General features: G+C 45.0%; 1 protein-coding gene across 3 annotated transcripts in view; it reads left to right on the top strand.

The window, feature by feature from the left end:
* Positions 1 to 14,685, top strand: part of LOC106573040 (filamin-C) — a 65,744-nt gene extending 51,059 nt beyond the window's left edge. For all 3 annotated transcript variants that reach the window (XM_014147663.2, XM_014147664.2, XM_014147665.2), the window contains 3 exons: positions 12,842 to 13,060; positions 13,578 to 13,790; positions 13,884 to 14,685. In XM_014147663.2, the coding sequence (XP_014003138.2) occupies positions 12,842 to 13,060; positions 13,578 to 13,790; positions 13,884 to 14,071 (620 nt within the window). In that variant the 3' untranslated portion in view covers positions 14,072 to 14,685. The remainder of the gene's footprint in view (positions 1 to 12,841; positions 13,061 to 13,577; positions 13,791 to 13,883) is intronic.
* Positions 14,686 to 15,189: the final 504 nt, after the last annotated feature.

The raw sequence follows: 15,189 nt of genomic DNA, 5'->3' as shown, positions 1-15,189 counted from the left end.
TGCAGGAGAGGTTTGTCATCAATGATTAATATACATACATTATATTAATCATTGGTTGTAATCTGGTTGCAGTGACGTCATTTCAACCAGTTTTGCCTATTGTGATTAGGGCTGTTGCGGTGACCGTATTACCACCACACAGGCTTTCACGAGTCATGAAGGTAGTCAAATTCCACATGACCATTTAGTCACGGTAATTAGGCTTCTCCAAGCGCTGCTGCTGCTGGTCATTAGTAGCCTACCAAACCTGCTAACTGCCTGGTACTCAGCACTCTATTGTCCCTCTAATCACTCTGACATCAATGCAAATGTATTCGAAAATCTAATCAAACACTTCATGAAAGCCCATGGCCTCATGTTGTGCAGCATTTCTATAGGCTATGCAATTGTGCGAGAAAAAGAGGAGGATCCCATCAGCTTTCTATAGGCTAGTCCTACTATATTTATTTCTTAGCTTTCCTAATATTAAGCACATTTTTATAATTAGAATAGGAGTATAGCCTCCCTGGCCGGCATGAAAATAAACCACGGGGAAAAGCGTCCTCCATTTGATATGTTTTTTTGATGCTATTGGTTGTATAAACTTGAGATCTATCGCATCCCACAACTGTCCCAGACTATTTTTGGAATATTTATTTCTCGCACAGAATAGAATAGGTCGACTTTTGTACTATGGGGTAGTAGATTGACATAGGCTAGTGCTTTTGCTGTTCGTTAGGCCTACTCATCTTGTTGGCTGACGAAAAGTAAATGTGGACAGTTCTTCCAATATCTTCAATATGCACCTCGGAATTCAAATCAAATCAAACAAAATCAAATGTTGTTTGTCAAATACACATGGTTAGCAGATGTTAATGCGAGTGTAGTGAAATGCTTGTGCTTTTAGTTCTGACAGTGCAGTAATATCTAACAGTAATATTTAACAAGTAATCTACCAATTCCCAAACTACTACCTAATACACACAAATCTGAAGGGGTGAATGAGAATATGTACATGTAAGTATATGGATGAGCGATGGCGAAGCTGCAATAGATGGTATAAAATACAGTATAAACATGTGATATGACTAATGTAAGATATGTAAACATTATTAAAGGGGCATTATTTAGAGTGCATTGTATAAAGTGACTAGTGACCCATTTATTAAAGTGGCCAGTGATTGGGTCTCAATGTAGGCAGCAGCCTCTCTGAGTTAGTGATTGCTGTTTAGCAGTCTGATGGCCTTGAGATAGAAGCTGTTTTTCAGTCTCTTGGTCCCAGCTTTGATGCACCTGTACTGACCTCGCCTTCTGGATGGTAGCGGTGTGAACAGGCAGTGGCTCGGATGGTTGGATGTCCTTGATGATCTTTTTGGCCTTCCTGTGACATCGGGTGCTGTAGGTGTCATGGAGGGCAGGTCGTTTGCCCCCGGTGATGTGCAGACCACACCACCCTCTGGAGAGCCTTGCAGTTGAGGGCGGTGCAGTTTCCGTACCAGGCTGTGATACAGCCCGACAGGATACTCTCGATTGTGCATCTGTAAAAGTTTGTCAGGGTTTTGGGTGACAAGACACATTTTTTTCAACCTCCTGAGGTTGAAGAGACGTTGCGCCTTCTTCACCAGTGTCTGTGTGAGTGGACCATTTCAGTTTGTCTGTGATGTGTACCCCGAGGAACTTTCCACCATCTCCACTGCTGTCCCTTCGATGTAGATAGGGGGATGCTCCCTTTGCTGTTTCCTGAAGTCCACGATCATCTCCTTTGTTTTGTTGACGTTGAGTGAGAGGTTGTTTTCCTGACACCACACTCCGAGTGCCCTCACCTCCTCCCTGTAGGCTGTCTCGTTGTTGTTGGTAATCAAGCCCACTACTGTTGTGTCGTCTGCAAACTTGATTGAGTTGGAGGCGTGCATGGCCACGCAGTCGTGGGTGAACAGGGAGTACAGGAGCGGGCTGAGCAAGCACCCTTGTCGGGCCCCAGTGTTGAGGGTCAGTGAAGTGGAGATGTTGTTTCCTACCTTCACCACCGAGGGGCGGACCGTCAGAAAGTCCAGGACCCAATTTCACAGGGCGGGGTTGAGACCCAGGGCCTCCAGTTTGATGATGAGCTTGGAGGGTGTCAGGGAAATTCTAGAGGAAGAGAGAGACTGTACATTCTTCCAACAACAGCTTTATTATAAGATTTGCAAAAATGAAGCAAATCAACATCACCAAGAATGGTTCAGAGTTGAAAGCTTAACAAACATAGCCAGGTCTCTGCTTTTATAGAGAAAATACAACCCCTTTCTGTATACGTGGCAGTCAGCAGATAGTGTGTAAAAGGAGGGTTGTCTGTGCAGACTTTAAGATAGGCTATCAACCTCGTGCTGAGGGCTCAACCGTCTAACTGCATTCACAACAACAAACTCTTTTTAGTTTTGGTTGGTGACGTCAGGTCCGGGTGCTGCTGCCGATGGAACCCGGGGGTGCCTCAGCTCGCTCGTCAGGCTTCCACGCCTTAGCCAGGGGCGAAAATCTGATATCAAATTTGGAGGGGACAATTACATGACATTTTCTCAAGAGCAATTCCTGAGGGGGACACCAAAAGTAGTTCTGTAACTCATAGCCTACGTTGTAATATGTTAAATGTATATTGAGTAACCATAAGACACTGGCACCACAAACAAAATTCTGATCAGCACCTCAACTTGGTCAAACAACCCCCGCACCTCCACTGGAAGCCTCCTGAGGACCTCTGCTGCCTCTCCACTGCTGCTACAGGGGTATTTGCTGCGAAAGAGAAGCAACTGCACTGAAGGAGAATCTATGTTCAGATCAGGGTGTTGATCTAGAGACTCATCCAACTCCCCTGTGAGAAGCGCTCTTTCAACTTTTGCAGGATGTTTAGACTGTCCTGGTCAAAACGGTTGCCAAACTGAACCTCCACACCATCCAACACTTAAAAAAATTCTGCCCTATAGTGATCCACTGCTTTCCCAGCAAATCGTCTTGAGTGTGTCTCAATGGATTCAATGGAGTCAATCAATGTTGTTGCTTTCTCATACAGTGCAAGGTAGCTTTCGTCATTTCTCTTGCCCCTAAGAGATGACCGTACACATTCGACTGCAGCCTGCATACCAGAGACAGTCTGAGTTTTCTTCTGCAGTGAAATGTTTAGGCATTCCAGCTCTCCAAGAACAGCAGAGGCAAGTGTGAGACCCAACACAGTCTTGCCTTTGCTGAAGTGCTCAAATAAGCCACTGGCAGTTGAAGCTGTCTTGGATGCAATTTTTGCCATCTCCTCTAGGCTGCTTAGTACCCGCTCATACTGCCCTTGCACAGCTCTAATAGCAGTATTCCGCACAGTCCACCTTGTTGGACATAGGGGTTTCAGGGTGGTCAGATGTGTATGTTTGGACATGGCAATTGATTCAAACATGCTCTTAAACTTTCCTGACTGGCCATAGAGGACACCTAACTGATGGACCCAAGAAAGGGAATCCTGGATCAGTGGGGAGGCTGAGCAGCCAGCCTGTGTAATCAGATTTACACAGTGTGCTCCACAATGCACATAGAGGGCTAATGGCTGCTGCCTCCTCACAATTGCCTGTGCACCTGTTTATTTTCCTGCCATGTTTGAGGCACCATCGTAACTCTGCCCACGTAAGCCAGACATGAGAAAATTGAGCCTCAACAACACATCAGTTGCCACTTTCACAATGCCCTCGCCTGTTGTCTTTGACTCCATGTATAGGCCAATAAACTCCTTTTAAGGGACAAGGTCATGGTCAACATAACGCAGGCAGACACTCTCCTGTTCAGCACCAGAGACATCTTGAGAATTGTACAATCATAAGAGACCTAATCTCAACTACAATGCCTCAAATTACTGTATTGGCTATGATGTTCAGAATTTCATTCTGTGCTTTGGGGCCTGTGTACATTGTGGTACACTCTGTTAACCACTTCAGTAAAATGGGATCATCCTCTCATGCCCTAAGTTTCAAACGCTGGTATAAATTCCCACTGTCATCCGTGTGGCCTCTAAAGGCTTGTCCCTATCTTACTACATGCCACACCGAACTAACAACTTTCATCAAGCAATGCTTTGCGTCCTCCTGCTGTTTACCCCACGCGCTGGATAACTGGGCACTGATTGGATTTAGCTGGTGTGCTGTTACAGTTACAAAGTGTCGGTGGGTTTGGCAGTTTTGATGTGCTGTGAATTTTTCAATGGCTTTTCTCCAGTTCCTAAATCCTGCACTAATGAAGGCAGCATCCGCTCTTTGGCCAAAAGATGGCTGGCTAGAAAACCCTTGGCTACAGTTAAAACACAACACTCCTTTTATTGATAGATTATAACGTAGCCAGAGGAAATCGCGAAACCATTTCTCTTGAAACGTCAACACTCTGTTGGCAAGAGTTTGCGGTTCTATAAATTGTGGGTGTGGCTGATATGGTTTTGTGTCATCACTGAGGTAACAGGACAATGCTGTGCCACTGTCCCCTATACTGGTGCTGCTGGCAACAAGGTTGACACCTGGTCCTGCCGTGGCTGTGACACTGTCATCTGAAGTCTCTCTCCCTGGCTCTTTCCCTTTCACCACCCTCACTGACTCAGTCTGTCTCATAGAAAATAAAAAAGGTGTTTGCCATACTCCTAACTACCGGTACACAAAACTACACAATCACAACAGCAATACCATTGCCTTAAACAAATCTTAGTTCAGTCACCAGTTTAAGTTGAGAGTGGGGGTATCCATGGCATTTTCCAATTATGTCCCTATTTTACACATCTAAAAATGAGAGAACCTTTCATAATGTTGCCAAACAAAGACTCAACAAACTTACCTGAGACTCCCTGTCTCTGCCAGTCTGTCCCTGCCTATCTGTCCCCAACTCTGCTGTCTGTGAGCCATCTGTTGCCTGCTCTGCCTAATGACATCATTATGAAACATTCCATTAGCATTTCACTTCTTTCTTCTGAACATTTTATCAACTAGTCTTTGAGATACTAGGCTACTAAGGTTCCTACTTTGCGTTTTGGTGTACTGAAAAATGCTCTCTTTTACATTTTTTTTGCCATTTTTCCTACCTGGCTGGCTACACACACACACACACACACACACACACACACACACACACACACACACACAGTGCAGGCTATTTACAGTAGGAGATTAGCTTCTATCATCTATTGTCTTCTATCATTCTATAATGGGCTTCAATCTACAAGGTAGCTAGCTAGTCAGTAGATCACACCATTATGAGGCAAAGGGTGGGGGGGTCGCAATCTTTTCAAACTTAACTCGCTATTAAGTGTCTATAATCAGCACAAGTGCTTTAATTGCGTATTATATTATTGAAATTACATAGTTATGTTTACAGTGATATATTGGGCCAGATGAGCTGAGGCTCCCACGCCTCAGCCGGCTCGTCTGGGGCTCCCACGCCCCTGGGGGGGGGGTGTACACTATCACACCTACTCCCGCTCACCCTCTCGCACCAGGCTGCCCATCATTATGCACACCTGTCACCATCATTACGTGCATTGGCGTGTCAGTGGAGTCACCTGGACTCCTTCAAATCTCATTTGGAGAAAATATCCTTTCTATTTAATTTAGCTTTGTTCAATTGTATTCTTCATACTATAAAATAATGCCATGGAATTCAAAGTAAATCTTGTCTTCTAAATGAATTACACTGTGTGCACAATTATTAGTGAGTATTCTGATCTTATCATTGTTTCTATTCACATTTTCGAACTCTAAACCATATAAACTTGAATGCTTATTGGATTTAATCATTTTCAGGTGATATGTATTTGTGTAATGAGGGAGCGTGTGGCGAAAGTGAATAACACCTTATATCAAGGTGTGCATAATTATTAGGCAGCCTCATTACCTCAGGTAAAATGGGCCAAAAAATAAATTTAACTGACACTGAAAAGCCAAAAATGTAAAATGCCTTTCAGACTGATGCGACACTCTTTAAATAGCTAAACTATTGAGGTGTGACCACCGGATATTCAAACGTTTTGTTGCGAATAGTGAACTGGGGCGCAAAAAAACGCATGGGGAAGAAAAGATGCAAATTAACTGCAAAAGACTTGAGAAGAATTAAACTTCAAACTACCAGGAACCCATTATCCTCCAGTGCCACCGTATTCGAGAACTGCAACCTAACTGGAGTGTTCAGAAGTACAAGGTGTCAAGTGCTCAGAGACAAGGCCAAGGTCAAGAAGACTGAAACAAGACCACCACTGAATAAGATTCACAAGTTGAAGCGTCAAGATTGGGCAAAGAAATACCTGAAGACAGATTTTTCAAAGGTTTTATGGACAGATGAAATGAAAGTGACTCTTGATGGACCAAATGGATGGGCCCGTGGCTGGATCAGTAATGGACACAGGGCACCACTTTGAGTCAGGTGCCAGCAAGGTGAAGGAGGGGTACTGGTATGGGCTGCTATCATTGAGGATGAGGTAGTTGGAACTTTTCGGGTTGAAGATGGACTGAAACTCAACTCCCAAACCTACTGCCAGTTTCTGGAAGATTCTTTCGTCAAACAGTGGTACAGGAAGAAGTCCTCAGCCTTCTAGAAGGCCATGATCTTTATGCAGGACAATGCTCCATCACATGCATCCAAGTACTCCACTGCTTGGCTAGTCAGCAAGGGCCTCAAAGATGCCTGAATAATGACCTGGCCCCCTTCCTCACCTGACTTAAATCCAATTGAGAACTTGTGGGTCCTTCTCAAACGTGAGATTTACAGTGATGGAAGACAATACAACTTTTTGAACAGCATTTGGGAGGCTGTGGTTGCTGCTTAAGCGAAAATTGATCGTGAACATTTACATTTACGTCATTTAGCAGACGCTCTTATCCAGAGCGACTAACAAATTGGTGCATTCACCTTATGATATCCAGTAGAACAACCACTTTACAATAGTACATCTATATCTTTTGGGGGGGGGAAGGTTAGAAGGATTACTTAATCCTATCCCAGGTATTCCTTAAAGAGGTGGGGTTTCAGGTGTCTCCGGAAGGTGGTGATTGACTCCGCTGTTCTGGCGTCGTGAGGGAGCTTGTTCCACCATTGGGGTGCCAGAGCAGCGAACAGTTTTGACTGGGCTGAGCGGGAACTGTGCTTCCACAGAGGTAGGGAGGCGAGCAGGCCAGAGGTGGATGAACGCAGTGCCCTTGTTTGGGTGTAGGGACTGATCAGAGCCTGAAGGTACGGAGGTGCCGTTCCCCTCACAGCTCCGTAGGCAAGCACCATGGTCTTGTAGCAGATGCGAGCTTCAACTGGAAGCCAGTGGAGTGTGCGGAGGAGCGGGGTGACGTGAGAGAACTTGGGAAGGTTGGATGAGTTGTAGGGGTTTAACCTCTATGGGCTAGGTGGGACGCTACGTAACAGCCACTGCCAGCCTGTGGCGCGATTTTCAAAACCTTAAAAATCCTATTACTTCAATTTCTCAAACATATGACTATTTTACAGCCATTTAAAGACACGACTCTCGTTAATCTAACCACACTGTCCGATTTCAAAAAGGCTTTACAACGAAAGCAAAACATTAGATTATGTCAGCAGAGTACCAAGCCAGAAATAATCAGACACCCATTTTTCAAGCCAGCATATAATGTCACCAAAACCCAGAAGACAGCTAAATGCAGCACTCACCTTTGATGATCTTCATCAGATGACAACCCTAGGACATTATGTTATACAATACATGCATGTTTTGTTCAATCAAGTTCATATTTATATCAAAAACCAGTTTTTTACATTAGCATGTGACGTTCAGAACTAGCATACCCCCGCAAACTTCCGGGGAATTCGCTAACATTTTACTAAATTACTCACGATAAACGTTCACAAAAAGCATAACAATTATTTTAAGAATTATAGATACAGACCTCCTCTATGCACTCGATATGTCCGATTTTAAAATAGCTTTTTGGTGAAAGCACATTTTGCAATATTCTAAGTACATAGCCCAGGCATCACGGGCTCGCTATTTAGACACCCGGCAAGTTTAGCACTCACCATAATCATATTTACTATTATAAAAGTTTCATTACCTTTTGTTGTCTTCGTCAGAATGCACACCCAGGACTGCTACTTCAATAACAAATGTTGGTTTGGTCCAAAATAATCCATCGTTATATCCGAATAGCGGCGTTTTGTTCGTGCGTTCCAGACACTATCCGAAATAGTAAAGAAGTGTCGCGCGCATGGCGCAATTCGTGACAATAAAATTCTAAATATTCCATTACCGTACTTCGAAGCATGTCAACCGCTGTTTAAAATCAATTTTTACGACACTTTTCTTGTAGAAAAGCGATAATATTCCGACAGGGAATCTCCTTTTCGGCAAACAGAGGAAAAAATCCCAAAGGCGGGGGCGGTCGGGGTCACGAGCATAAGCCCAGTGTCCCTTGATCGGCCACTTGAGAAAGGCAATAATGTGTTTCAGCCTGGGGCTGGAATGACGACATTCTGTTTTTTCCCGGGCTCTGAGCGCCTATGGACGACGTGGGAAGTGTCACGTTAGAGCAGAGATCCTTAGTAAATGATAGAGATGGAAAAGAAGTTCAACAAATGGTCAGACAGGCCACTTCCTGTAAAGGAATCTCTCAGGTTTTGACCTGCCATTTGAGTTCTGTTATACTCACAGACACCATTCAAACAGTTTTAGGGTGTTTTCTATCCATATGTAATAAGTATATGCATATTCTAGTTACTGGGTAGGAGTGGTAACCAGATTAAATCGGGTATGTTTTTTATCCAGCCGTGTCAATACTGCCCCCTAGCCCTAACAGGTTAATGGCACAGGCAGGGAGCCCCGCCAACAGCGAGTTGCAGTAATCCAGACAGGAGATGACAAGTGCCTGGATTAGGACCTGTGCCGCTTCCTGTGTGAGGCAGGGTCGTACTCTGCGAATGTTGTAGAGCATGAACCTACAGGATTGGGTCACCGCCTTGATGTTAGCGGAGAACGACAGGGTGTTGTCCAGGGTCACGCCAAGGCTCTTAGCACTCTGGGAGGAGGACACAATGGAGTTGTCAACCGTGATGGCGAGATCATGGAACGGGCAGTCCTTCCCCGGGAGGAAGAGCAGCTCCGTCTTGCCGAGGTTCAGCTTGAGGTGGTGATCCGTCATCCACACTGATATGGCTGCCAGACACGTAGAGATGCGATTCGCCACCTGGTTATCAGAAGGGGGAAAGGAGAAGATTAATTGTGTCGTCTGCGTAGCAATGATAGGAGAGACCATGTGAGGATAAAACAGAGCCTAGTGACTTGGTGTATAGCGAGAATAGGAGAGGGCCTAGAACTGAGCCCTGGGGGACACCAGTGGTGAGAGCACGTGGTGCGGAGACGGATTCTCGCCACGCCACCTGGTAGGAGCGACCTGTCAGGTAGGACGCAATCCAAGAGTGAGCCGCGCCGGAGATGCCCAACTCGGAGAGGGTGGAGAGGAGGATCTGATGGTTCACAGTATCAAAGGCAGCAGATAGGTCTAGAAGGATGAGAGCAGAGGAGAGAGAGTTAGCTTTAGCAGTGCGGAGAGCCTCCGTGACACAGAGAAGAGCAGTCTCCGTTGAATGACCAGTCTTGAGACCTGACTGATTTGGATCAAGAAGGTCATTCTGAGAGAGATAGCAAGAGAGCTGGCCAAGGACGACACGCTCAAGAGTTTTGGAGAGAAAAGAAAGAAGGGATACTGGTCTGTAGTTGTTGACATCGGAGGGATCGAGTGTAGGTTTTTTGAGAAGGGGTGCAACTCTCGCTCTCTTGAAGATGGAAGGGACGTAGCCAGCGGTCAAGGATGAGTTGATGAGCGAGGTGGGGTAAGGGAGAAGGTCTCCGGAAATGGTCTGGAGAAGAGAGGAGGGGATAGGGTCAAGCGGGCAGGTTATTGGGCGGCCGGCCGTCACAAGTCGCAAGATTTCATCTGGAGAGAGAGGGGAGAAAGAGGTCAAAGCATAGGGTAGGGCAATGTGAGCAGGACCAGCGGTGTCGTTTGACTTAACAAACGAGGATCGGATGTCGTCAACTTTCTTTTCAAAATGGTTGACGAAGTCATCTGCAGAGAGGGAGGGGGGAGGGGGAGGAGGATTCAGGAGGGAGGAGAAGGTGGCAAAGAGCTTCCTAGGGTTAGAGGCAGATGCTTGGAATTTAGAGTGGTAGAAAGTGGCTTTAACAGCAGAAACAGAGGAAGAAAATGTGGAGAGGAGGGAGTGAAAAGATGCCAGATCCGGAGGGAGGCTAGTTTTCCTCCATTTCCGCTCGGCTGCCCGGAGCCCTGTTCTGTGAGCTCGCAACAGAGTCGTCAAGCCACGGAGCAGGAGGGGAGGACCGAGCCGGCCGGGTGGATAGGGGACATAGAGAGTCAAAGGATGCAGAAAGGGAGGAGAGGAGGGTTGAGGAGGCAGAATCAGGAGATTGGTTGGAGAAGGATTGAGCAGAGGGAAGAGATGATAGGATGGAAGAGGAGAGAGTAGCAGGAGAGAGAGAGCGAGAGGGAAAAGGATACAAGGTAGTGGTCGGAGACTTGGAGGGGAGTTGCAGTGAGATTAGTAGAAGAACAGCATCTAGTAAAGATGAGGTCAAGCGTATTGCCTGCCTTGTGAGTAGGGGGGGACGGTGAGAGGGTGAGGTCAAAAGAGGAGAGGAGTGGAAAGAAGGAGGCAGAGAGAAATGAGTCAAAGGTAGACGTAGGGAGGTTAAAGTCACCCAGAATTGTTATGGGTGAGCCATCCTCAGGAAAGGAACTTATCAAGGCGTCAAGCTCATTGATGAACTCTCCAAGGGAACCTGGAGGGCGATAAATGATAAGGATGTTAAGCTTGAATGGGCTAGTGACTGTGACAGCATGGAATTCAAAGGAGGAGATAGACAGACAGATGGGTCAGGGGAGAAAGAGAGAATGTCCACTTGGGAGAGATGAGGATTCCAGTGCCACCACCCCGCTGACCAGATGCTCTCGGGGTATGCGAGAACAAGTGGTCAAACGAGGAGAGAGCAGAAGGAGTAGCAGTGTTTTCTGTGGTAATCCATGTTTCCGTCAACGCCAAGAAGTCGAGGGACTGGAGGGTAGCATAGGCTGAGATTAATTCTGCCTTGTTGGCCGCAGACCGGCAGTTCCAGAGGCTGCCGGAGACCTGGAATTCCACGTGGGTCGTGCGCGCTGGGACCACCCAGGTTAGAGTGGTAGCGGCCATGCGGTGTGAAGCGTTTGTGTGGCCTGTGCAGAGAGGAAAGAACAGGGATAGACACACATACTTGACAGGCTACAGGAGAGGCTACGCTAATGCAAAGGAGATTGGAATGAAAATAAACTAAACAACTGGGGAAGCGAGAGAGCAGGGCCTCCCTCACTAATCATTCACTGAAACACTCAAATATAACTTTTCCAACTTCCACTTTAGAAATGTATAATTTTTGTAAACTACAGTGGTTCAATGTTTCCAGGAATAGGCTCAAACTTAGTTTATTCAGCTAGATAACTTTGTACAGTATTCTTCTGTGAAACCCACCCAGTGCACCATGTCCTATGACGCCGTAGCTAACTAGCATGCTAGCATCCAATAAAACACGGTTAGCACCAATACTTGGTTACAACAAACTACCAATGGATCATTCGTGTCCGTGTCTAGTTCCTTTCATTACGCAGAAGTAATTAAACGTTGGCTAGCTAACACAAAGTCAGTCCTGCTAGCTACGCAAGTGGACTACACAACTTGAAAGTTCAGAAATTTAAGCTTACGTTGCAAAAATCTTATTGACTAAAAATGATACAGTACTGCTAGCTGGTAGAGTTGGCTAGCTAGCAGTGGTTGCGTTTACCTTTATCTTTGATACAGAGACAACTATGTAGCTAGCTAACGTTACACTAATCAAATCGTTCCGTTGTAATGTATTTAGTTTCAACAATACTGCTAGTTGGTAAAGTTGGCTAGCTAGCAGTGGCTGTGATGTTGTGGTGTTGACGCCGTTTGGAAAACGGCGCGAACGAACGAATAAAGCTGGCTAGCTAACCATGTTAGTTTCTCAAAGTTAGTTTCTCAAAGCTACACCTACACCTTTAGCTACACCTTTATCCTTGATGCAAAGACAACTATGTAGCTAGCTAGCTAACATTACACTAATCAAATCGTTCCGTTGTTCCGTTGTAATGTAATGAAATGTAATATTACCCGCGGAGCGAAGTACAGCACGACTACTCACTCCAACAGATCAAGAAACTGACAGACTCCATGGATGGAAGGCTCATGGCAGTTATTGAAAATAAGGGTGGCTATATTGGTCACTGAATATTTTTGAAAGGCCAAAAATGTTATAATTGTCATTTTGTGTTACTTATCAGTTACACTTACTCTAAAAATTGAGAATAAACAAGTGAGTTGAGAGAAATTATTTTTGTAATTTAGTTGCCTAATAATTCTGCACACTAATAGTTGCCTAATAATTGTGCACACTTATATATTTCCCTGAGAAAGACAAACCTCACTTTTCCTTTGTTAAACATTCAGGTTTGAGGTTCAATAACATTTTGGATTGACTGAGAGCATTGTGTTTGTTCAACAATAAAATTCATCCCGAGGAATTCAATTTGCCTAATAATTGTGCACGCAGTGTATATGTTCCAAAGGTCTGCATCAGTGGCTTGTAGGCTATGTGTGGAAGCCAAGAGATGCTAAATGTGTTTATGTTAATTAACGGTCAATTACTGTTAGACCGACAGTTATTTGCTTGACAATCACCGGCTGACGAAATTTGTGACCGCCACAGCCCTAGTTATGATGCTGACTTAAAATGATGTATTATGAATGCTAGGTCTCCTCACCATGTAGTCTTTCTCTCTCCCTCTAGGTGTAGCCTCAGAGTTTGTAGTGAACACCTGTAACGCTGGGTCGGGTGCCCTGTCCGTGACCATCGACGGTCCCTCAAAGGTGAAGATGGACTGTTCCGATTGCCTTGATGGCTACAAGGTCATCTACACACCCATGGCCCCCGGCAACTATCTCATCACCATCAAATATGGAGGACCCAACCATATAGTGGGCAGCCCATTCAAAGCCAAAGTCACAGGTGTGTGTTCGGTGTGTGACGTGTGTGTGCAGCTTGACTGCCAGATCTTGATGAAAAGGAGGTTAGAGGTTTTCGGTATAAAATGAGACACTCTGAAAAGTTCAAAGTTCCTAGAAATTATGTAATGAATACGTAGTATATAAATAACAAATTGCGTAAATGATACATAAATAAAAAAATTCTCTCATCGGGATTGTAAATTGAATAGTCACTGTGCTGAAGACTGAGTGCATCCTCTGAAGCACCGGCAAAATGTAGAAAATAAGGCTAGATACTGTATGTTGTTGTGAAGTTACAAAGAATCCCTCCGAGTGTGAGGAATCACTGCTGTATGAATATGTTGAGATGGGGAAAACAGTAGCCTACAGGTTAACAGTGTTGTTCTAAGTACCCTCCATTCATGGTGCTCTTGTTTGTTCTGAGGAGGGGAGGTGAGGTGGAGAGGAGGTGTTAGATTATGTAATGTCTGGTTTGAGTCGTGACTGCAGCTCTTTTGTAACATGTCTCCCTCCCTCAGGTACCCGTCTGTCTGGTGGTCACAGCCTTCACGAGACGTCCTCGGTCCTGGTAGAGACGATCACTAAGACGTCCAAGTTAGCAGGAGCGTACAGTACCTCGTCCTCCTCAAAACTGACCTCTGACGCCAGCAAGGTGGTGTGTCGAGGCGGTGGGCTCACCAAGGCTCTGGTCGGACAGAAGAATATATTCAATGTGGACTGCAGCAAAGCAGGTGAGAAGAACAGACTCGAGGAATAGATACACACATTAATATGTAACACACACACACTCCTCTAGTACCATTCCTAACCCTCCCCTCTTCCAGGTACTAACATGTTGCTGGTGGGAGTGCACGGTCCCAGGACGCCCTGTGAAGAGGTGTACGTTAAACACATGGGCAACCGCCTGTACAACGTCACCTACGCTGTCAAAGACAAGGACAACTACACCGTCATCGTCAAGTGGGGGGATGACAGTGTCCCAGGTAGCCCCTTCAAAGTAGCTGTGCCCTGAAATAACTCTGTTCTCCAAACCTTGAAATCTCACCCCTGACCCCCATTTCACCCCCACCCTGCTCCGCTACTCCGCTACACTCTTCAATGGACGACTGTAGAACGAACCTCCTCTCTCAATATGCACAAAAAAATGCAAGGGAGTTTTTCTCTCCCTCTCCCCTATAAGGAAAAAATAAGATTTCAACCTTTATTTAAAAATTATTAACTCTAACTGTTACTGTTTAGAGAAAAGTTGTCGGTGACTAGTGTGGTGTCATAGAGTTGGAAAGAGGGCACTCCTATATTTTGCTATTAATCGTTTCTGTAACTGCATGGGCAGTGCGCCGTCTATCGATCTCTGTGTACTGTAGATGTGTTCCAAGTCATGTTGGTCAAAGTATTTTGATTGGTCCCAAGGCCCTGTTTGACCAATAGAAAGGGATTGTTGTGTAGCAAAGGATGGCTTAATGTGTGAATGTTATAAACAGAAGATAATTTGCTATTAAACAGTATTAAATAACATGTGGTTTTGTATGCTTAAAAAAAGAGAAACATGTATTTTTGTTATATTAACCTATATTTTTTTGTAAACTTTGCAGATATAATAAAGATTTAACTGCTGCCTTGACAAAACACAAGTGGGTTTATTTTGTGATTTTGACTGAATGTGAGTGTCATTATGAACTCGCCCTGGGGCTTTTCTAGGATTTTAAGACATTTTGGGCTTAGCCCAGAGCCAGTAGGGGGATCCGGGGGCATCCTCCCCTGGCAAAAAAAGAAGGAATTTCAAAAATTAACCTCTCTAGGGTATGTGGGACGAAATCGTGCCACCTACTCAACAGCCAGTGGAATCACGTGGCGCGATATTCAAATACCTTAGAAATGCTATTACTTCAATTTCTCAAACATATGACTATTTTACACCATTTTAAAGACAAGCCTCTCGTTAATCTAACCACACTGTCCGATTTCAAAAAGGCTTTACAACGAAAGCAAAACATTAGATTATGTCAGCAGAGTACCAAGCCAGAAATAATCAGACACCCATTTTTCAAGCTAGCATATAATGTCACAAAAACCCAGAAGACAGCTAAATGCAGCACTAACCTTTGATGATCTTCATCAGATGACACACCT

Source organism: Salmo salar, chromosome ssa16 (assembly GCF_905237065.1).
Source record: "Salmo salar chromosome ssa16, Ssal_v3.1, whole genome shotgun sequence".
NCBI classification, from domain to species: Eukaryota; Metazoa; Chordata; class Actinopteri; order Salmoniformes; family Salmonidae; genus Salmo; species Salmo salar.
Note: the sequence above shows the minus strand (reverse complement) of the source record. Positions and strands in the feature narration are given on the sequence as shown.